Source organism: Trachymyrmex cornetzi, unplaced genomic scaffold, assembly GCF_001594075.2.
Source record: "Trachymyrmex cornetzi isolate Tcor2-1 unplaced genomic scaffold, Tcor1.1 scaffold579, whole genome shotgun sequence".
Taxonomy (NCBI): domain Eukaryota; kingdom Metazoa; phylum Arthropoda; class Insecta; order Hymenoptera; family Formicidae; genus Trachymyrmex; species Trachymyrmex cornetzi.
Window position 1 is genome coordinate 2,191,227 of NW_017299892.1, and position 25,522 is coordinate 2,216,748.

General features: G+C 34.7%; 1 protein-coding gene across 5 annotated transcripts in view; it reads left to right on the forward strand.

Moving 5' to 3' along the window:
• LOC108766314 (homeobox protein abdominal-A homolog) overlaps positions 1–25,522 on the forward strand; it is a 139,672-nt gene that overhangs the window by 15,653 nt on the left and 98,497 nt on the right. Inside the window, exons 3-5 of one of the 5 annotated variants that reach the window (XR_001940366.1) lie at positions 8,914–9,251; positions 9,349–9,671; positions 14,202–14,228. Coding sequence is in view for 2 of the 5 variants with exons in the window: in XM_018515508.1 (XP_018371010.1) it covers positions 8,914–9,314 (401 nt within the window). In the remaining 3 variants the exon portion in view is untranslated. Of the gene's footprint in view, positions 1–8,913; positions 9,315–9,348; positions 10,164–14,201; positions 14,229–25,522 lie in introns of those variants that run through there. The other 4 variants (XR_001940364.1, XR_001940365.1, XM_018515509.1 and 1 more) reach the window with 4 other exon arrangements.

The window sequence follows — 25,522 nt, forward strand, 5'->3', positions numbered from 1 at the left end:
CTGTCTTTTCAGACTTATTCCGTGTCTCGTTTTGTATCTTTCGGAAGCCATAGTAGCCCAACATCGGATGTTCTAAATTGCACGGGCACGACTTTTATTAGCGGAAAGAGACAACCGTGGCATTTGCATGTAATGGCATAGGGGGTGGATTGTAGTGAAGTGTGGTAGCACAGGGAGTGTCGGAAAATATGAGAATGGTCGGAAAGGGCGCTGCAGGGCGTGAGAGAGACAGAAAGAGAGGGAATGGTGGGGATGCAAAGGCCGTAATTAGAGTCTTAGGGGTTCTATGGGGGTAGCTGTTCACGCTGTTGCCCTGTCGGAGGCCGGAGTGGGGACCGTTAGTCAGAATATAGAGGGTAGCCTTCGTTATAAGCTTTAAGAGGGGAAAAAATGTTTGCCAACGGTATTCTAATACTTTATTCTTTATTTCAAAATTAAAATTTAATCTTGTTTTGTATCGGTCCTCACCTTCCAGATGAGATTGTGTGTATTTCGAGTCTGGCGCTTTGCCAACAAGTTTATTTTTAAGTCTGCTACTGCCAACTGCTGTTAGAAATTCTTTGGTAAAGTATTATTAAATTAATATACGTGTACAGTACAATTAACACGCGAGACATACTTAATCGAATGATAAAAATTACGCAATTGCATTAAATTCTTGAAACGCGCACTATATACTTTATTTGAATAAATTTAGCAGCAATTTGACGAACACTTATGTTAGCTGAGTGATATTATTCATATATGAGGAATAGATAGTTACCGGGATTTTTTCGGCGTACGGATGAGTTAACGATTGTATAGAAGTTGTAGTGACATTTACACACCTCGTTCACGAGCACTCAATTATATTTACGTGCTATCTACATGCTCGTATTATACATGCGACAGTACCTACATGTCATATGAAATTTATCACTCTTAGTAATAACGAGATTAATCAAGAATTTCAGCATTTACTATTGACATAAATTAAAAAAAAATAATGTTAATATATTTTTTTTACATTTTTGTGAAGAAAGAGGCTCACGTGAATATTCTATTTATATATATGATTTATATATATAACAATCTTATTCTATAAATTGAAATATAATATTTTAAAAAGAAACAAATATCGAAAAAGCGATGCTATTAATTTTAGGCAGTTAAGATGTCCCCAACATTTTGTCAAGCGCTGAGGTGTTTCGATTATTATTTGTCTCTATCTTCTCCGAATTATTGCGGGAAATATGCGAATTTACACAGCTCTCCAGTTTCCAAGACAGTTTTTATAGGTAATATTAGCGCATGACACGATCGTTCCGACTTCGAACTCTTATAAATTTTTCTCTCAACTTCACAATTTCGTGGGAGATTAGAGCTCTTATTGCCATGGCGGCACATTTGGCCGCCATGTAGAATCAACTCTGCACACCGTGAAAGGCGCCGCCGCGCCATGCATCTGAGCTCTCATACTCGATCTTAGGGCGGGCAAGCCTCTGGGTATTCTTCGTGTGTGTAGATACGAGCACGAGCGCACTGAGGTGTTTGCGTGTGGTAGATACGTGCCGGATAATGGGAGGCACCCTTATGGATGGCGTTTGGGTTCCACCGGGAACAATGGAGCGAACTTCCCCCTCTTACCATCCATCCTTGTCGGAATCCTTTATTACCGCCCGGTGTATATATACCTATATATATATACATGGATGCTATACCCCATATATATATATATATACATATATCTGCTCTCGTCCTACCAAAATCGCTCCCCTCAGTGTACCTGTATACTTCACACAGTCTCCAACTAGCTGTCCAACCAATCAGGATTTAAGTCTATTGCCGACCGTGACGGACGCTACGCGTGCGCGAGCACCTGTGTATCCAACTTCCAGCCGCGATGGTTGGTGTTAGTATCATCTTTGTGGCTCACATCATTTTGCGTATATGAACGTTCATGTACTTTTTTCACATGAATTTGACAAATTTGCTTAATAAAAAAATTTGTTCTTTTAATAAAAATTTATATACTAGTGTTGATCATAAATGATCTTTATTAAAATTTAATAATTAATTAAAAAAGAAATTCGTTAAGTTGGTACAAGAACCATTAATTTGATTTACTTTATTATGTTTTATTTAACAAATATTTATTTTCCGTTAATAAATGTTACCTATATTAGTACAGTATTCAAACAATTATTTATTAAAATTTTGTACATTTTTCTCTCAGTGTAGGTATGTGTATATTGAGAAAGTTTGCCATGTGTAACTTCGTCGCAGAGTATTCTGGGGGACTCATATCCCGGTCTCCTCTATAGTGATAACTGGGGAAGCGATAAATCGCTCTCGCGGTGGTTAATGTCAGTGTCAGGTCGGCCGCGTCGCAGCCACCGATCGGAGCACGAGAACGCTCCACTTTCTAAATCGGCGAAAACTCTTCGAATTGTTTCGTCATATCAGGATATTAATGCATACACAATATACATATATATAAATGACGCAGAATTTTTTTTGTAACTTAAAAGAACAAATTTTTGTAGTCTACAATCGCAAGAAATATAATACAATTGATTTGACACACAACATAAAATTTATAATAGAAATTATTTAATAAATAAATTAAATATTTTTTTTTACTAAATATTTAAAGTAATATATCAAATAATTTTCATAAATATTTTACTTTAAGAGGAAGTTTAATTCTCGGAAATTAAATCTTTTAATTTTTTTTTATTTAATTAATAATGTATTATTTTTTTTATGAAAGCCTTTTTAAAAGCTATTTTAAATATTTGCATATTTATTTTATAATTCTAATTGATTATGAATGATTCACTTTAATCAATTATGTGATATAAATTTATTATTGCTTATTGTTAAGTTATTATATAACCTAGTTATATAACCTAGTTGTTAATATATTCTTGACTCAAGTGTCTATGTGTATATATAACTATCGTACATTTTAATTATGTTAGGTGGGAGATGATCTTCCTAATTTATTATAATTAGCCGCATTGTATAGAAAATTTACTAATAATGTAAGAGAACTATCACAAAAATTACTAGTGCTCGATAAGGCAATGTAAAGATTTTAGGACTAAGAAGTGGCAGTCACTTCAAATAGACCGGACAGTCATTCATTCTGACTGGGACAAAATAGCTGGTAGAGACTGCTGCACTGTAATAGCGGCAATAGGGCCAGGTCGTCGTAAATCTAAAGAGGCGATTAAATGTCAACCGCGCGCCTCGTGCGCGCCTCCATGCGATTTTGGTTCTTGTCGCTGAGCAGAGACATGCGGTCGAAAACAATAACCCCTTTTTGACGTTTGCTTCTGTTATTCGGTTTCCGTTTATGTACAGGAGAGAAATTATCAGAACGATTATCAAACAACCTTTATAATATCTATAGAACTTTTCCTTATGTGAAAAAATTACATATTAAATTATATTGAAAATATTTATTTTAATGTATAAAGATACTTTTTGATCCGACATTTTTAATCCTTGCTTAAAAATATTATGATACGCATTAAATAATTTATATACATAAAAAACAACATATTTTTATTGAGATCAATTGCATGTTAGCATTAAAAAAATTGTATTTTAAAATGCAGTTTTTCGTATTAATTTTATTAGCTCTTTCAATCAAACATAAGTGATGAATTAATGTACCACACAACGTTTATATATGCTTTTCTATGTTTATTTTAAGGTTTATATCATTTATAAATTGTAATAAAAAAAACGTTAGAATTTTTTTTATAATAAAATAGATTTTTAGTCATTTTTCCAGAATGTTAAAAGGAATAATTTGACGACGAAATTAATGGAGCAGAAATAAAATATTTCTTATATAATAAGACCGACTAATTTGGTTCCGAGGTTAGTCTAGTTAGGTAACTTGAATTTCTTGCTTTATAATTGATATATTAGCGGTGAAAATTAACATTTCAAGTGGAAAAACAATGTATCATCGATATACTCGAATAAGTAATGTCTGGCTACAATCTACAATATATTCAAATTGTAAAATTATCCAATTACAAGTATCAAAGCATAATCAAAACGCGTTTTATTTAAATTGGTCTTTAAATTGGAGTAGATTTAATCGGGACCTCTTTCGTGTACCGCTTACAATAATTACCTGCGAACAGCAGCTCATTAAATTTACATAGCGCACTTGCCGCGGTGGTATCAGATACGTACTGGCTGTCTGGCAATAAGCATCGAGGATACTACTTTTTCGAAGCTGCATTGCAAAAAAAACCCCTGCATTATCAGTTACGGAATAGAAATTATAACATAGTCTGCGAATTCTCCGCGTGTAACATTTCGCGAACGTTCACGCGAACTTTCCCATTTTTCGATCGTCCAGATTCCAGCTATTTCAAAAGCTTTTTCACGCGACTTACGTCGCCGATAAGAGCGACCATCGGAAACATCGCTGGAGCTCGCAAGTCGGGCGCGGGGAGGTGTGGTTTAATGAATGTTAGATAGAACAACGGTTTATCTACCGTCTGGCATAGCTGAATAATCGGCGGCCTTGAAATACAGTCTAACCGGATACCTGGCGACTGGGCGAGACATGGGTAAGAAAAGTGCGAGGATTAGCCGTATAAATCGCACCCGGAGCTGGAATCGCGACGGAACGGACGACGGAGTTATTGTAGACATTTTTCCTCCTTGGCACTTCCCATTTCGCTCGTTCCTTTACATATCTCATCCACTCTCCTTACCCCCTCTCTCTCTCTCTCACTCTCTTTCGACCATTTCTTTTACATTCCACCTCTATTCCTTTCCCTTCCCTTTCTTTAACATGCCTGCTATCCGGTCCTCTCCAACTCTATCGTTCTGGCAGAGGCTGCAGTGACCCGAGACGGCGATCAAGCGAGTCGTGGGTCGTAGCTACGTCATATCTCCTCTCCTCTCTCGTCCCTCTACTCCTTTCCCCCGCCCGTTCTCCTTCATCTGGCAAACTGTCTACATTTTTCACCGGCTCGAGATTTTATTTGCCCGCAGCGCCGCGAAATTAAGCCGTTTTGAGATATTTATGAATGGATCGCTGAGGGGCTCACGCATGGTCCCTCCGGCGGTCGAACAAAGAGGGGGGTTAGGCCGTAATGCGACATATCTAGACGCGAGGGTTTGCGATTTGCAGGTGTTGTCAAGACTAGACAGTGTTGGCAATATCGCAGAATCTGTCTACTTTTTCGACGTACCGTCATAGTGCTACATTTGCTCAAATTTTTTATATTGTGGTAGTAATAGATAGTCTAGAGGTTAGTTAATTTTCAGATGGGATCCAGATGACACTTCAGAGCGTTCTAGTGGTAGTGCGTGACTCATTAATAAATTAGATATCCGTCCTTAGCTCGCACTTGATGATTCGATCGAAGGAATAATACAGCTACAGTGTTAAGATTTAATGATACGTGGCTCATTTACATAGTGATGACAATATTGATCGCACTAAATGAGTCGCTTCATAAACGCGAAAGCATCTGGAGGCATCTGACAATATCGAATGGACACTGCGTAATACATAATTTAATAGATTTAAGAGCATTAGTTGCTGACGGATTATTTATAAGATAAAAGTTAATAATTATATCTCATCATTATTCATTTAGTTAGTATAACGGATCAATATCAAAAAGATTTGATGACACGTTTGTTACTTTTTAAAACAGAGAATAATTCTTTAGACATCTACACGGAGAGAATTTTCTTTTAATATTTACCCTGAAAATATGGTGATTGTGGTACAATACAATATTTTAAAGATTTTTATCACGCACTTCAGTAAAATTGATCAAACTTATTTTATACTTTATTGTAGTTTTATTAATGAATCAGAGAGATTTATATTAAAATTTTTCGAAATACAATGTTGTCCCACGACTGTCATATTTTCAGGGTAAATTCTAAGAAAAAATTCTCTCCGTGTATACAAAAAATAGTGTAGGTCTGCCAAAACTGGGTTCGTAGTGGTACAGACTGTTGGACATAGTCTGACAACTTCCACAATATCCACGATTGTTCCCCAAGCCCTGAGCTGCACGCTAAAACAGACCTAAAACAGATATTAAACTTAGTATATGACCGTAATTAGACACAGGCCTGTGCCATCCATAATGGCGTTCTGTGCGCGCATCTCATCGCCCTTCTGTAGAGTGGCAATGGACCGCTGACAATTGGCTATAATTTATTTGTCTTCGAATCATTTACGACAGAACGCTAATTAACACTTTGCGGGTTTCTAGAGATAAACGATATCAATCTTTTATCCTATACATGAATTTATTTTTTTTTTTTACGGTAATTGGAACATAAAAAGAAGCATCGACCATTTTATATACGTAAAATTTATATATTTAAATTTTATGTACGTAAAGAAAATTATTAATTGCATTAACTGTCGTTTACATTAAGTTCTTCAAAAATGTTTTGCATTTTTATTTTAGAAAAGTATCTTTATTTATTTTTATCAAACGAATGTCTTATTTCATGCTTCTGGTAAGCCTCCAGCTCGGCGCGCAACTTTATTCTCGTTGGATAATTCTGGCACTGCGGCATTAGTTTTCCCTATCGAAATTATTGATAATACTCGCACACCAGCACTTCGCCGATAGGCCATATTTATGGCGAATGGAGTGGGCGCAATCAAGTTCACCCGTCTTCCAAGATCGACGGGCTCTTCTAGAGTCGGTAGAGAGGATGCAACCAAGAGTTTTCTGGTTGCTGTGCTAGGCTTGCTCCTGCGTGATATGCCGCCAGGAGGATGGAATGGTCTCCCCTCTGGGTTGCCAAGGTAACCTATGTCCCACCCTTCGGGCTTCGGTAACCACCCCGTGGCTGCCACGAACGTACGTGTGCCAAACTGAACGCACACGACCGCGCTAAAAACGGTGTTGATTCGCACCAATACAGACACGGCTGGTCCTACCACACGTGCATAAAAAACGGAATTCGTGAGTGTGGTCGCTGATTCAGGTACACGCGTACAACCGCCGCGAGCTTGTGGACCGCATTGGCGAGAACGGCCATGCTGAATTCAATATCAGCATTCTCTGCATTCTCCAAGAGTTTTCTGCTCGCGCGGCCCAAAGCGATACGTATTTGATGGGTCATCCTGCATCGAGAATTGCGCACGTGCGTGTCATTCGAGCTCCCGTTCACTATATAGCACGAGTATCGTTATGACGAAAGAAAATACGGTGCCTCTCGCTTAAATCTGTCATAGGGTAATGTCCCCTTTGCTATTTGTTAATCCGATTTCTCGACATGCTATTCCGTAAGATGTAAGCAAATCACGACTACATGGCTATTACCATAACTTGAGTGTAAATTGCGATCGCTTACTAAGCCTCATAAATAGCATTACTGTCTCCTACGAAATATGATCATGCTTTAGTTTTATTTATTTATGAGAATGAATGTGATATATTTCAAAGTAGTATCTACATTCTTCTCGATTACGATCCAGCAAGTTCAGGGCTAACGATTATCAAAATGTAATTTCATATCATTTTTTTATCGTTCTTTAATTCCGATCCTAAAATCTTGCTCATTAAATCGCAATTTTGATAAAAAATTTCTATTTTATATGGTTATTAAATAAAAACTGAAATGCTTTCATTTATATTTATACATATATATTTTTACATATACATATATACATGTATGTTACTTTCAATGCATCTGTGGCTAATTGTTGTAACTCATCCCTTCGATATTTCCAAGCAATATAATAATTAATTTTCTCACTTTTTTATCATCTTGATACAATCTTCGTACTCTCGTAAAATAATCGGAAAGAAAAATCTTGCTATCTTTTATTGGTCAGTAGCACGCATTTGCTTCATCACGAGGCAATAATATAGCCACTCAGCGTCGCTCCGCGAATGATGGTATTATGGCTGTCCACTCTTTGCACACTAAAGAACCGGTTTCTTAGCGATCTTCAGAAAAGAAATGCGCCTCGCTCGTGGCGACAACTGAAAGTAAAGTTACCTTTGAATTGATTACGAAAATATATTCGAAATTCAGCAATGACATTACAGTGTAAAGGGACCATTTATATGTAACTATCACAGTTAAATTTGCCTCACTAGCTTTTATTTATAATTCCCTGATTATTTTACATTCGATTTTAATTATTATTACTGTTATTTAATTATAGCCAACTCGTAGAAACTGAAGTTTTCAAATAAATCCCACAACGTCGCGCAAACTTTTTTTTACCTGTTCATCGACTTTTTTACCTGTTTCGATTCGTATCTTTGAAACCCGTAAAAAATTTAAAGTCGCCCGTATCTTTGTTTATGACATAAATTCTTGGAGAAAGTTAAACGAGTGAAGTAACACTAGAAAGGGTTCGTTGTAACTTTCGTGAGAGCTTCCTGGGAACTTTCTATTTTTATTCATCCTTTTTTACATGTTTTAACCCTCGCAATAAGCGGCAGGTTGAAAGAACATTTTTTTCTTTTTGGAGAGAGAGTTAAGATTTGTGATGGGGTGTAAAGAGCATCTGAGATTATCAGTCAGAAACAAGAAAGAGAATATCTTTACTTGAAATTATTATTGTTGGTGAGATCACGCTTCACACATAAAAAATTAATAAAAGAATTAATCAAAGATGTCTACGATACAATTCTTTATTACAGAAATATATGGAATATATATATTTATATTGTCTTCTTTTAATATATATTAATATATATTTATATTTTTCAATTTATTAACATATTTTATTATTTTAGAAATGCAAAAAAAAAACGCTTTTAGATTAAAAATAATTTTGAACATTTTTTAATTTTAATCTAAATAAATTTGTTGCACATTAAGATTACAATTTATCTAAGAAGAGGAGTCTAGAGACTATCGATTGGTCTCAAAAATTAGATTTCTTAACATTTTCAGGTCCGAATGGCTGTCCGAGGCGCAGAGGTCGGCAAACATATACACGGTTCCAAACGTTGGAATTAGAAAAAGAATTTCACTTTAATCACTATCTGACGCGACGACGACGAATAGAGATCGCGCATGCACTCTGCCTGACGGAACGACAGATCAAAATCTGGTTCCAAAATCGGCGAATGAAACTGAAAAAGGAGTTGAGGGCCGTCAAAGAGATCAACGAACAAGCCAGACGCGAGCGTGAGGAGCAAGATATGATGAAGAAACAGCAGGCGGAGAAACAGGCCAAGTTACAGCAGGAGCAGCAGAGCGCCGCTCTTCAGCATCAGCAGCAGCATCACGTAAGCGGCCTGGAAAAAACGCAAAGCGATCTTCTGAAGGCAGTCAGTAAGGTACCCACATAGGATACCTTACTGAGCCGACTCTCTTTCTTTTAAGGAAGACACAAGAGACTGGAGCGGCCTGGACGAAGACTCCGAAGCGAAGTAGTTGGTAAGGTCGATCACGTAGAAGATCCTGAGTTCTCTTCCTCTCATCTTCGCACGCGAGAAACAGGTACGAAACATCTGATGCAAAGATTTTTGCGATCTTCCTCGAGTCAGTGAGCTGCTGGCTCTCAAGTAGAAGACTTTAGCGGATCCAGTCATCGGTGTGTTTTTTTTTTTTTTTTTTTTTTTTTTATCAAGAGGGGAAGATAGCGAGGATTTAGGAAGCCTGGAAGATACACAGAGCGCGATCTTCTCTGGGCGACCAAAATAAAGGTACGACGAATGCCTTGCTGAGTCGGTTCTTTCTTTTGTTTTTTTTTTTTTAAGCAAGAAAGAAAAATAAGTAGATGTTACGATAGTAAAAACTAAAAACTCGAAACATAAGAAAATGAACGCACCCCACCCCAGCTACGTACTTACTTGGCTAGCTCCTGAAGGGCGACATACGAAACTGCCTCGCACGGGGCTCAGCCTGTGACTGATTCCTAGAACGTATAATGTATATTGTTAATCGGGTGCTACACAATGAGCCATCGCGATTATCAAGCGATGAACGTACGAATTGGCGCGATACTGCCATGAGGAGCCAATAATTACATCGAGGCGGTGAGTAGACTAGTTAAATGGGCTGAAACTGAAGGATTAATGGTCATATGGGCCGACAGGATTGTTAACGACGACATTTCGATTAATTGATCGAAACCTTAAAAAGGGAAATAAATCAAATCTCTATAAACAAACCGGCATCCAATTGTAAGAAACCAAGCGAACAAAATAAGAATTTAGCTAATCTTCGATTAATCACTTAACTTGCATGTACGAATTTTCGTTGATTAGCTAGATCTTGTAGGATGCATCATCGTTCCGAAGGAAAAACGGTGACGCGATTTTGCGAAAATGATTTCATCATTTTTGACGTTGAAATGTTTTATCTTCAACGTCACACGAATACTTCCTTCGTACGATCACTAAGCAAAATTAGAAAAGGCGTAAAATTCACGATGTTTTCGTTGAAACAACGAATGTGTTTCTCGCGCGATTGCGGACTTCCAATAACTGCGATACTTCTTCTAGATATCGGTCTACAATTATAAGCAGCGGGCGTACACGATTAAATTGTTCCCTACGTCGCTTCTTTCAGTGAAAAAAATTCAATATTTGCGCGTACACTTTTTAAACAAATTAGCTAAATAATACCTATGCCGATTTTATATACATTGAAATTTTTAATTATTCATCGGATACAAATAGGTTAGTTAAGTTTTATCTACATATGGGTTTTATAAAGAAAATTGTACCTTGCTTGAAGATAAAAATCTGATTTTATACAAATTATATAGTAAAGCATATGTAATATGATATATGCGCTATAAAAAAACGTTTTCTTGAAAACAGCTCTTTGGGTACGCTCGGTTTCGCACAAAAAACTTATACTCACGGATACAAGAAAAACATATAAGAGAAACATATTTATGTTTTTCAAACATTCCGATACGTCAATTCAGATAAATCGCAAGAAATAAAATTTTTCGTTAATAATATAGTAAATTATTTTAGACACAATAAAAATTTAGGGTATTTATTTTTTTACCAATGTGAGAGTAAAAGTAGTATCCTATCGTGAGCAATAAAATGTCGTTGAATTCGCGAATTTTGTCGAAGAATTTTAAGAAATATAAATGTTATAATGGAAAGACATAAATGATATTCAGACATTGAAGAACGAGGTAACGTGCCGTGAGTATATAAACATTGGTTTTCTCAAGAATATATCTTTCTGAACGTTATTTCTTGAAAGCGTGATATAGATGGTAAATAACTGTACAATATCCTTGGCAACCACATTTTGTCAAGATTCTGACAAAGTAATTGTCTCGATTATCCTGCCGTTTCGATACACAAGCAAAAATTACATATACACAAGTACACATAACATACGATTAATCTATTTATCATTTTAAGAAAATTTGATCATTTAACCTAAAGTTGGGATAAAATGTTTTACATGCAAAATTTTATGACATAATTTCTACACCGTAATTTTTATAACGCTCGATCGAAATTAGTTAAAAATTATAATTTGTGCATTTTGTAATTATTCTTTTCAATCGTATATTGGAAATTATAGACATAAGTGCTCGCGAGTACACACTAATTTGAATGAAAACGAGCGACAAACGAGGGAAAAAATAAGCTACACATGGATACACGCTCGTATATATGTACGAGAAACACGAACCACATTACCGGACGAGTATCTCATTCTTAGTACATTAAATACGTAATTTGGTGTCAGGGTAGACTTTTCCATAGATATAGAACCCGTTGTTGGTATTACTTACTTAGAGTTCGTGAAAAAAGGAGAAGATAAACCTGAAAGAAATAACCGAGATATATAAATTATTACCTAATTATTTTTTTCTCCTCTATATTAGTGCGATCGATGCATAGGTCTTGATTTCTTATCATAAAAGTCTTGATCAAATTTTATTTAAAGTATATATAACGCTATTCTTAATATAATAACTATAAAATCGAAAATAAACATGTTGTTTAATGCTGAGCAATACAATGTGTTCATTTTTCGTTGATTTTAGAATTATTATAAAGAAGAATAAAAAATATTATATTTATTATTGTTTGTTTAAAGAATAAGATTTTAATCTAAAGATTTATATACATGTACACATACTCTCTAAAACTTATAGATTGAATCTTACTCTGAAGATTGAAATGTCACTCTTAAAAATTGAAAATTTTTCAAAGTGAAATCTCACTTTACGAATTGAAAATTCAGCCCGTCTTTTTCAAGAGAGTATACATCTTTAGATTAAATTTTATTAATATATGTATATATTTATAAAATAGGATATACGTAGAATCTCTGGCAATACTCACCTATCTTTAGATTAAGATCAAGACCTAAATATGGCATGGATCGCCTAATAACTCTAATGACGTAAAATCATATTGTACACAATACCATATTATATATATTATTAAAAATAATAAGTATATATTATATATATATATGGACAAAAGAAAATGAAAATTTATTGTATCTCGCATCAAAGTAGAATTTTTTTCTGATGCGGTAAAAAATCTTAGGATACATTTAAACAAGTACGTAAACTGAGGAGAAAAATATCTTGTTAATGTAATTGAAAATAGCATAATAACGGTGAGCAGCTCCAAATAGACGTCCGTAATCAAAGCAAAAAAGCATACCTAAATAAATGGAAGAAAAAACGTATTCGTATTAATACTCTACCGCTAATTTTACCTAAACTAAAAAAAAAAATAATGCTATAAATAATATTCCCATACGTAATGTAATGATTAAGCTGCGCGTATGAGTCCGCACGTACGATGTACTCACGTATCTCCTCACATAGCGAAGTACCTACTTACATACCGTAATCGTAATAGTGTTTTAACATGTAATGTGCAAAATGAAAAAGAATGAAGTAGAACATAATATATGCGTGTGTAAGATTAAACAGTTTTTGCAGAAATTAGGTTTCAATAAGGTCTCGAGAGCACTCGCAGAAATATGGTCGTATTTACGGATGTAATAAGCCCTCAACGTAGCTGATTAAAATATTCACGAAATATACTTTAAACTATTATTCCAATTCCAGAAAATAATACAGCTTCTTAAGGCAAATGTAATGGTATGATTCATAATAATGATACGATGTACGTCGGAGATAATAGTCATTTACGATTAATATAACTATTAATGAATTTATTTAATTAAATTTACAAGTTTAGATAAAGTGACATATTAAATCGATGAAGTTTGGTCCATTTTTTATTTTTATCTACAATGTGTTTAGTAGGTCACAAAAGTATTTGAATAATTTTGCGAAATGTTTAATCTACAGTTATAAAAGTTGCATTTTAATTTTTTAAATATTTTCATTCAAATAAGGGGACAAATGTTTTTGAGCGAAAGGATTCTTGACCAGAAATACATTTTTTTGTTGTACATCAATATGACCATTACATTTCGAGCCATATTTCGTGCTTGTGCTCGATTTACGCATATAAATATGCAAAAACATTATGGAACAACAGAACACATATTTGTATATTGGTTCCGCTCCACGTATCTGTTATCGTGTTAAGAGTACACAACGTAATTATTGTATATTTTGTGGCCGTAGCCCAAGGATCTTTCGGTTGTTCTGTCGGAATGCCAAAAAACGAAGAAATACGATCGCGCCTAAACTCCGGCTCATTGTATACGGAACAAAAAAAAAGAAATAATATCGTGGAATCGAAAAATGAGAGACGCACGTGACGCGGTTAGCCCCGAAAATCGGTGTATCTATTTGTAGAAAAGTTTTATAGACACATGACTCTATTTACGAACTATTATTATAATATTATTATTATTATTATCATTATCATCATCATCACTATTAATTATTATTTTTATTTTGTTTTAAAAATTGACCTGTCAGGTCCACCATGTAGTTTCGAATTTACATGGCGGACTGCGGAGTATTAGTTTTATTATATTATTATTATTATTATTATTATTAAATATGAATTATTATTGCTTAGTTATGTTTTGATGTTATTGCTACAGACACCATTAATTATTAAGTGACATGGCAGCAGCAAGTACTGCGACGATGGCGGCGCCGATACGTCCGACAAATTAGAGATATACGTAATGCGTAATAATAATTATTATTAAACTTAGTCCGAAGAATTTGTACAGTATGGGGCGATGAGATTTATGGCGGCCGTGTTAGTTTCTATTTACGATATACATTAAGTCCTTAATTCTAGCGAGGCGGTGTATGGCGAATAAAAGGGATGGCATCGAGTCGCGTCGATTTTTGCGCGGATACGTCAGATATCGACCATAGTGTTGGACTTGAGAAATGGATCGACGATGAGGATCAGTGATTTTTCTTACGCCATTACGCATTTCTCTTCCAAAAAGACTTGAAATCAAAAATCTTAACAACGTTAATGAGTCGCGTGTGATTGCATTACTTTATTTGAGGAAAAGTTTCAGGAAATTTCAATAAACAATTGTTGGCGGAATTTTTACGAGCGTTGTAAGTGCTGACTTAATAATTTTACAATGGGTATACGAGTAATTTTAAAACAAAAACATTTAACTTGTTTGGAAATTGGCATCACAGCTATGTAAGAGATACTCTTAGAAAATATACTGTTATCGATTTAATTCGTGATTTTTTAAATTAACGCGAATTAGACTGCATCTGATGTATCCTAATCAACGAGATCCCTTCTCGAATCTTTCGCATGGATCGGAAGAATGTAGAGAGAGAGAGAGAGAGAGAGAGAGAGAGAGAGAGAGAGAGAGAGAGAGAAGGCGGAAATTTTAGAGTAAAAATTGTGCGGGCGCCGTCCACATATGAAGCTTTCTCTTGGCTTATATCTAAGCTAGCTGCAGCAACTCTATATGATTATAGAATATTATTCCAAATAACTGACGCATAATCATATCATATAACGTTCATAATGCTTCCCCATCCCCTTCTCTTTTCTCCGTATTCCTTCAAATCTACCCTCCTCCTTTTCCCTTTTCCCTTCCGCTTCTACCTCTCTGTCATTTATATACTCGCTCTAATCTTATCATTATCGTAGATGTGTACTATATCGAATCGATAGTACCGATTAGTATAGTTACTGAAACGTTAAAAAAGGAAACACATAATATGTTAGTAGTACAACATTGCCCGACTTGCCAAACTCGCATACACGTCTTTCTTGAATTCGCGTGGCCCACGGCCGGTTCTTCGACGTTAAAGCAAAAATATTTATTGAAGCAAACCCCCTCCAATTTCCATTTCCCAACCCCCGCGCGAGGACTTCTCTTATCCGAATTAATAAGTATAGAACGAACACTAGAGTGTGGCTCAAACATTGGTTAAACGATGTAGTAACATTTAATGTGCGCGTATGAGTAGTGGAAGAGATTTTGTTTGAATAAAAAGGATTGCATGTAGACATAGGTGCGAAAGTAATGATTGAACAAGGTGAGAGAAAGAGAGAAAGAAAGAACGTATGTGCGCGTGTATGTGTGAGGAGACCGAGAGCATGAAATATTCAGCATAAATCACATCGTATTATTTTAAGCAAATGTGAATCTATTGGCAAAATTGAAATTAATTATACCTGTTCCATTCTCTTCGCGATAAGCGCCGCGTATTGGTTAAAAAGAAGAAAAAGAAAAGATATTTATGAAACAAATAGCCGAATCCGTCTGGCGGAACGTAAGATTGATATGAGAAAAAAAATTGTTTGTTATATTTTCTTTATCTATAGATATCATTGTTTATTTATGAGCTGTTTATTTTACGTATTTTTTTTCGTATATTTGTTTTTGTTAATGTGAAAAGAAAGGTACTGACGAATTTTTTTAATGATAGCGTAGTGTGAATATTTGCTTATCTTCTCTATTGTTTCGATGTGTATTTTTTTATATAGATATATTATGTAGATTTTTAATATTCTGTACTCGAAGATGATGATGCCGTTGCGTACCGCATTTTCTAAGCTAACGACTTTGTTTAAATATCTCGCGAATGCCGAAAAGAGAAACTAATTCTAGTCTTCTTGTTTGGCAACAGAACGCTGATGATTGGTACGGAACAATCTCGTCCTTCGCGCAACTGGTTGTATTATACTTATTGCATTTGTCCATTCGACCTGTGTGTACTAGTTTAACGTGTGTCCGGCTAGCGTGAACACAAATCTGGACACTTGAGGTTGGAATCGACTGTGAGTATGCAAAAATTAACTGTTAAACTGATTGCTATTTGGGATCTAAATAACATCAAACAATGTTGAACATATTTAAAATGTTTCTGTTCGCAAGAATGTGTTGATTGTCTTTGTTGTTATTTTTGGTAATTGTTTGCCGTTGACGTTGCTCACAACTGATTCCGTAAAGTGATAAGCTAATCAGTTTTATATACACATTAAATGTTATTTTTTTTTGTTGTGGCAGCTTTTTTAATAATTTTCCTTATGACAGCGCGTTTCGCATATATAATATAGTTTTCTCTTTTTTGCGCTTGTTACAACTTGGTGAAACTTGGAGACATCCAATGCAAAATGCTCTTCATTGTTTGTCTGGACAGAGCAAAGATCTTATTTTTTGTTGGAAGCTGTACGTGAAAAGTTTACGCAAATATATGTGTCGCGATATTTCGTTGCGTTCCCTATTACCGAATGCTTTGATTGAAGAACAATTTCTCGAAGTTGTTGACATAAATTCTTCAAGTTATGTCTAACGGACACTTGTTTTGCCCCGATTGTTTGGTTAAATGTTGTTTATTGTTTAAATGTGATGCCGATATTGTACTTTGTACAACGAAAGCAACAAGACCGGGCCTGTGCACATTTTTATTATCAATATCGATGGAAATTGAATAACAAAAATATTCATTTCCGAGATTCTGCAATTTCTTTGCTCAAAGTTAAAGCCTATTTAGCGCAGTCTCTTTCTTTCGTGATGTCACGCGATAGTATTGCGAAACTCCATAAGTAAGAAAACTTAATTATTAATTCTAATTTAACTCGAACCTTTTTCGCTTATATTCTCTCATACTTATTGAAATAATCTAGATGCAGAATTTAATCTTTTAATTTTGCGTCTATCGAATGGATGGAAAGCCGTACATTACTTCAACAATTCTCGATGTAAATATTAAACACCACCATAACATTAACATCGCCCAATGAATGAAGAGCCGCAAGAGAAAATTAATTAAGACGAATGAATCCGCGGGTCTTAACGTATCGATGATACCCAATTAACGTAATAATGTAACGATAAGCGAGCGTAGCTGTCCTTCAATACTTACCTACCAACCACGTTAAGTAATAAGAGTAACGGAATAATGAAGTCTCATGTCTTTTGACTATTAATGATTAGTATTATACCGTACGACGAGAGCTGGTGACGAGATTGACGACGATGATGATAACGATGATGATGGCGAGTGAGGTGGTAATTCATTGACAATGAATGTAAATGTATCCATTTTCAAAACTTGATGTAGAATTATATTCGTAAGCTATCTATGATATTACAAACGAAATAAAAACATATAGTAAATTATAGATGCTTATTTTATTCCTGTAATTATAAATGCTTCTTTTATTCCTGTAATAAAATTCTTACCATTTTATTGTTACTTTCTTTATCGCCATACGTATAATCCGTTTAAACCATTTCACGTATGAAGTATTTAAAAAAAAAACATTTTGCAGAGATGGATGAAACTGGGATAATTTTAATAGACTTAAATCTCGATGAATGATATAGATTATGTAGAATGTAGACTATATGGATGTATATTCATGATGAAAGAAATAGAGATACGATAATGTTTTAATTTTTCTCATTATTATTTCACCTTGTTATCTTTAATAATCAGTGGAATATTATCATATCCAAAGTAGACGCAGCCTTACTTTTCTGCTCAAATTTATAGGAGCTTTCGTAGGCACCACATAAAGCGTAGGTATCTTATTTGAGTTTTGTATAATTGTTCGACTTAATTATCTTATCAAAACATGAAAACAAGAAAAAAAGATGAGATAGTGCAAAGAATCACCAAATTAATTTTTTTACTTGCAAAAACTTACATTTTAATAGTTAATTTCGGCACATGAGGATGACAGCTTCTGTTTCTGTCTTCTAAATTTCCATCCCTATACATTTCGTCGAATTTTCACCACTTTTACGCTTGCAAGGGTGGAACATTGAAATGGAGGCATCGAGTGGTCGCGTATGGCTGCGGATATTCGGAAATAACCGTATCGGTTTATGCGTCACGGTCCCCTAGGCTCTCTTCCTATTTGCCGATCACCCATTTTTCTTGCAATCCGTTTGTATTTGGTGTATCGTACCATTTTGCTTTGTATCGCGCACCTTTCGTCTCGAAAATGATCGTTTTATACCCTAAAATACTATTTTAAGGTAAAAAAAGAAGTCACAAATAATACAATGTCAGAAATAATTTTTAAAAAATGTCCAACATAAAAAGAGAAAAACTTATTACGTTATTACAATTTATTTGAGCAGTAGGATTGTATTTTGTCAACAACTTGGAAAGTGTAACGCTATCGCGGTTCAATCAGAACAAACTAAAAAATAACGATTGCATGCTTGATACAATACGATTTCGCAGCCATTCGTAACACGATCAAATTTTTGAAAATTTTTATTGAACATTCGTTATTCATATTTCATTCTACACAAAGATACGAATTCAAAGTGGTGTCACAAGTATTTCCGTTAATGTATGAAACCAGTTGTTTGCAGCACATTCCCCTAATGTTAGAATCGCCCTGATCCGCTTTATAGAATCTTATTCTCCATGGTAGGCGGAGAGCTAGGATCTGGTATTGTCTGATTGACGAATGAAATAGATCCTGTGGTGAAACTCGTCCTGGTCTCTTTGTCCTTGCCTGGTGTTTCCGGAGGGTCCAGGACGTTTCCCCGCGCGGACACGCCATTGGTAATCCGCGAAGCCTCGTACGTGCGGCACATATGGAATATTAATTCGCGGGGTTAAGGTTACCAACGGCATTGCGTACATATGAACGGTCATGTATATCCGCACGTCGCGTACATATATCCATGTCGCTTCGAATGTACGTCTTCTCGCCAGCGCACCGTCCTCCATCCCATTCCTCTGCCCTTACTTATTAGTTTCGTTGGTCCCTGGCGTTCGGGAGGTAGGAAAGTGGCATGGACTCGGTGGTACGGGATCCAAAGGATCGTGCTGCCTACGCGAACCAAGAAACGGGCGAAGGGCGATGTCCCTCGGGGACTTTAACTGAAACGTATAAATGGATGAAGGCGCGGAAGCGGTGACCCTCTCGTCTGAATACAACGACGCCATTGTTCTCCTTAGATCACAACTAAGTATCCCAAAGGCATATCGTTAACGGTGCGCTTCGTGTCCCTCGTACGTGATGTCATTCCTGTGTGATGTAAGACTCGGCTAGAATTAAAAAAAAAAAGAAAAAGTAACGTGCGAAACAAAATTAATATGATTACTTTTTGAAAAACGCAATTCTCCAATGTAATTAATTTAATTTATATAATTTTTATTTATTTAGTGTCTTAAAAAAATTTTTTTATTTATATGTAAAAATATCGTTAAGTGGAGATGACCGAAAAATGTTTGGCAATAACGAATCACCGGTTACATTAAAATATCGCGAATGACGAAAACAACAGGGGACGTGAGCCATGCTCTTCACATCTCGGTCGTTATACGCGACTAACTTTATTGCTCCAGTCTCGGTCCACAGTCTCACGGTCTCTTATCTCTCTGTGCTTGTAACATTACAGCCACACTATATACTTTCCGAGTCTTGCGAAGAGACGTTGGTTGCGCCAGGGTCAGATCAGCCTCTTCTGTATTACGTGCAAGTAGCAGCAATGCCTTCCACGAATTATTTCTTTATCGTTCTAAATTCCAACAGTTTCCGGTTCCTACCATCACGGAATTCTTAACGAATGTTTGCCGATTACAAAATAACGACTTAATTCATAAAAATTACAAATCCTTTTTTATTAGAACGTATTTTTCAAATATTTATTTTAATGTCTATTTGAACATCTTTATGTCTGTATTTTTTGTATTATTTTATATCTCTTTTTATATATATTTCTTGTGAAGATTTCCTTACACTATAATAAATATATGAAAGTTACGATACAGCAAGCTGCTGATGAAAACCTTTTCTTATTTTACTGCTTAAATTTCCCTCGAGTATTCTTCGATGTAGATATCTCGTAACTAGAATTAATTAACGATCTATTGCTATTACAGCTTAGCACGTTACATTAATTTTCTCAGAAATAACTGGTAATTAAATATATCTGCGCCGTTCAACTTAATAAATATTGTATTATTTTTGTGAGAAAAATAAAATGCGATAACGATGTGATAAATATATTTGAGAAATTACTCAAATGGCAGAGAAGGCGTAACTCACCTCGAAAGCTGCATACCGTAAATGGAACACGTCGTCGGGTTCTTATCGGCTGTTTCATTCCGTACCCGTACTTTTGGCCTGAGCTAATTGAGATCATATCTCTTTGCTCTTTATGAGGCTCTGCTCCTCCCATGCGCAACAATGTAGATCGTTGGTGTTAGAAACTTTGTAACATTAAGTCAAGAAATTGCTCGCGCATATCCGACTGAAGAACTTCGATATCCTGTATAGGAAACATTTGTTAATTGTTCGCAAACGATTTGATGATAGATTACAATAAATGTATTGATCATAAAATGCTATCGTGAAATACCTGTTTTTGTCAGCGAATAAAGTGATTTTGCAGCAAATATGTGCGACAATCTGTTTATTTCCGATGAGAAATGATAATTAATAATTATATTCGCGTTACAGATTCGAAGTATTACGATTAACTTACTGCTATAAACGGTTTTAAGAAACTCCCGGCAACGATGTTCTCGCTGAGACCATTGTCGTTAGGACGGTCATAAAGATTTCATTTTTTAAGGAGACAGAGTTAAAGCCTTTTGGTCCGTACCAGGTATTTTTTTTTCTCGAAACAAACGTAGTTGTGGAGGGTATATTGTGACCAATAGCGAGAATCCTTGCCTGGCTTAGAAGGGATATATCAAAGTATAAACTTTCTTGTGTCAGTTTCTTCTTGCACGTCCAATAGCATCTATCTTTCTAAAAGTTTCCGTGATCTGTGATACAAATTAATTAATTTAACGAAGTAATTTTAGCATTCTGCAGTATTATAATTTAAAAAATTATTACTTCCGGACTATAATTTATGTGAAGTGTGAGTGTTTAAAATGTGTGACAAGAAAAGTTAAAATTATTTAATTAAAGTTTTCATAAATCCTTCATGAAGAAGAATAACGGCTACAAACATCGTTGGTAAGTACAAAATTATACAATTTATATGATAATTATTATTACAAATTTCAGAAAAAATTTTTAGTTTATATTAAGGAAAATTAATTAAAAATATATACATTTTAAACATATAATTTAATATGTTTAAAGACTTTATTCAGAATTTATCGCTTTTGTATTTATCATAGCAAATTACAATTCTAATTAAATTGCGAGTCTCAGCGTAGCAACATAATAAAGATAAGGTTTATTAAATTGAGAAATTAGAACTCCAACTTTTTTCGCTATTATATCGTGTAAAAAGCGGAAAAAAAGAAATGTTTATGATATCAAATTTGTACCTTGGCACAATCAGTGGAATCAACGAAATAGTAGACATCGAAATACAGATAAGTTTCTACGCGACACTTCGCACCTTACTACGTTGGACAACTTTGAAAATATTGATCGTAAGGTCGCCGTAGTTATTGTAGTCGACAATTTAACCGACACGTGCTCATTATACCGGTGTTTTTTGTTCAATTTTCTTGCACTCTATCTCATGGTTCTTGCGCCTGAGCCAATACCAGGAGATGGAAAGCTCAGATTGTCTTTAACGACTACCCTTGCCACGTATTATGCGCGGTCGCATGTGCGTGCGTTGCATGTGCGGCACTCGCAAATTCTTCGCCGTTTTCCACATAATTGGTCGGCTCGGTCGGAGTAAATTGCTGGCGTGCAGATTAGAGGGGACACGTTTCGAGGGACGAACATTGCCTACGTCATTCGTATTCTCGGGTAAATTATGTTTAACTTTTAAGAAATATTACCAAGACAACATCAAGCTTGTGCGCACCGTTTCGAGGGAACAGATCTATCAAGCAGATCGGTCGGATCAGAATGTATTGTACAAATAAAACGTCAGATATCATAAAGTGCACTGAGAAAAATTTCCAGACTTTACCCGTTCAAAATGTGACAAACGGATATTTCCGATAGATTTTGATCATGTTTATGGGACTGTTCGATGAAATTTTCTAATATTTTATCGAATAGTCCTAAAATTTCATCGGACAGTCCTATAAATACGATCAAAATCTATCAGAAATATCGGTTTGTTATATTTTGAACGGATAAAATCTGGAAATTTTTCTCAATGTAATGTACTACCGAAATTCTATTTACTTTTCGAATGTTAAAGACGTTTTTATACTGAATACACAACAGGAACGATATGGAAAGAATAAAACATTCAAGCTCTATATAAACTCAGTCGAATGATTCACGTTTCGTAAACATTTATTGCCGGTATTAATCGATCGATTTGAACATTGATTGTTTATGTGTGTCACGGCTTATGGGCTCTTGTACATATAAGCTACATCAGATACACACTTGTTCGTTCACGTATTAAAAGTATTTAATGCAACAATTTATATGTTAGAATTCCAGGAAATAATATGCGTTGATGGTCGTCTCGCATAATTTAACAGATAGTTTCGTAAAATAAAGGGGCGCACGCATTAACTTCCACATAGCTATACTTATTCGATTATATTATATAATAAATGCTAGTGTGGTAAGTGTAGGAAGAAATGCACGGTATCTTGATGTACTTACGAATACATAATATGGTTTATGTCCATAATCAACGTTTCATAATGGCACTTAAGCATCCACTTGTTGATACCATTTACGGCCATTGTATGGCATTACACGTGTAAAACGGTCACACGGACGTCGTACCGACATGCACGAGTAACTATGTTAACGTTAATATCATGTACGCACGCACGCGGATTTAAAACTCCAAACACATTCTAACGCGTTCTCTGCGAAATTATTCGGTCGATTTAAGATCTTGTTTGCAAAAATAATGGAAATTAAGACGCATTTTTAGTCAATGTATCATTTTATCCGTTAACTAAAAAATTCAGTTTTTAATATCGTCGATTAAACGCTGAATCCGATACTCTTATAATTTTAAATATAATGTATCAACGGAATAAAATTCCAGGAAAAGATGTGCTAAGTATGTCATATCCCAGACAGCACAGAATACACTTACGACAAATATTTATTATTATTAATTTTTTTTATTAAGCTTTATTTAAAATATTATTAAAAGATAGACTAAATACCTATGTAATGTAATATTTATGATAAATATGAATAAATATTTCTGTTAAGTATTTCCATAGCATTTATTACAAGATATATATTTACAATAAATATTTCATGATATCTATAATAAATGTTTATATAATCTATGCAACCTAAGATCACAAAAATGTTTATAAAATATTTAAAATAAGCCTTATAAATATTTATAAATATTTTATAAATATTTTATAAATATTGTGTACTGTCTAAGATTACTAATGTATCTTCATTTATTATTCATGAAATAAGCTTACTTCGCGTATGACTTATTATTTTTTTAAATATATTGATCCCTTTGATCATACTATTCAATAAACAAGCTAACGTTACTTGACATCATCATCATTGTTATTTTAACATCAAAATGACATTTTTAACGTCATTCCAACATCAAAGTGACGACAATTAACGTCAATTTATTGTTTATTGGGAATTAATATATTCTTTAATAATTTTTTATTCAATTATACTGTTTTCCATTATATATGTATATATTAATATATATCATAACTAGAAAATAATCTATTATATTCAAAGTAATATGCGATTTGAATAGAAAATTGCCGATTTTAATTTTTACAGACAGACATGAATTAATGCATTTAAATAAAATCCAATCTGAATAAATCTTTACAGCTATAAAAATAGTTTTGTGTAGTAGAATTTTGACACATAATTTACACATTTTTGTCACCGGTTCTATAATTTAATAGCTTTTAAAGCAACTTTTCTTAAAGTAATTTTATTATAAATCAATAGAGTTCTTATAAGTCTTTGAGACACTAGAAAATGTTACTGGATGAATATCTGTATATAATCTGTTTGCATTAAACAGCTGGAAACATGGAAGAATATTTTTTTATAAAACCAAATATTCTACCACGTATCCTGAAAGAATGTTTTTCATAGTTTGAAACATATTTATGTGTTTACTACGCATGTGATATCCTTTCGAAAAGTATCGTCGTTTGAATTCGTTTTTTCGTCCCATTTACAGGTAGAATTGGAATGCATCGTGTGATGTTTATCCTATTGCTCTATTTTGAAATAAATTCATAAATAATGAACAAACGGACACATAAAATACCAAAACAGCTTGCTACCTACTACATTTTCCTTGTGCAGTTTAACGTTAATAGTCATCGATAAATAATAGTGGGATATGAAATATATTACTATCGAAGGATATAGACAGAGCAATGGTTAGATATACAGCATCCGGTGTGTAAATAGGTAGGTACGCACCACTCGCACCATCTAGATTCCAGCGAACGCTGAGCAGCTATGGCGTATTGATCTTTTTAGTGACATAGCGTCTCCACAGACACAATCTAACTCCCTCCCACTCTTCTCTTTGACACGGACTAAAGGTCTATATTTCCTCTGGGACAAATATGTTTCACTATTCCTATAAACACAATTTGCCAGGAATATCGTACTACGAATATGTGTATAAAAGCGTAATGTCGAAGGGGAGAAAGATTAAAATGTCGGTACGCTCGCTATCTTCTATTGTCAAAGATATACGACACAAACGTGTCGAAATAAAATATATTTTTGGATTAAGAGTGCGAACGGACCGTATAACATTTTATAGATTATGCGAAATTTTCTCTCCCTGATGTTGAAACTTTTCAAAGGAATGGTTACATATCATAATAAAATATTCAATAGCGATAGAAGCATAGAAATAACAGAATAGTCCAGTTCAGCGATACTCATGGATATACTAGATGTTTCATAAAAATGCTAGAACAAGAACTGTGCGCTGTTGATATCGACAGTAGGTGTCAATGTTATAAGCGTGGGGCTTATGAAGGATGAAAACGATTCGCAAATAGTCGATGTCAGAAGTTGAAAAGAGGCAGTAAAGAGAGGAGAAAAAAATAAGCATTACATATGCTTTTCGGAGTATACAAACGTGCCCGTCGGAGTGGCGCTTGCCGGGCGAACAGCGCTGTTCGCCCGGCAAGCGCCACTCCGACGGGCACGTTTGTATACTCCGAAAAGCATATGTAATGCTTATTTTTTTCTCCTCTCTTTACTGCCTCTTTTCAACTTCTGACATC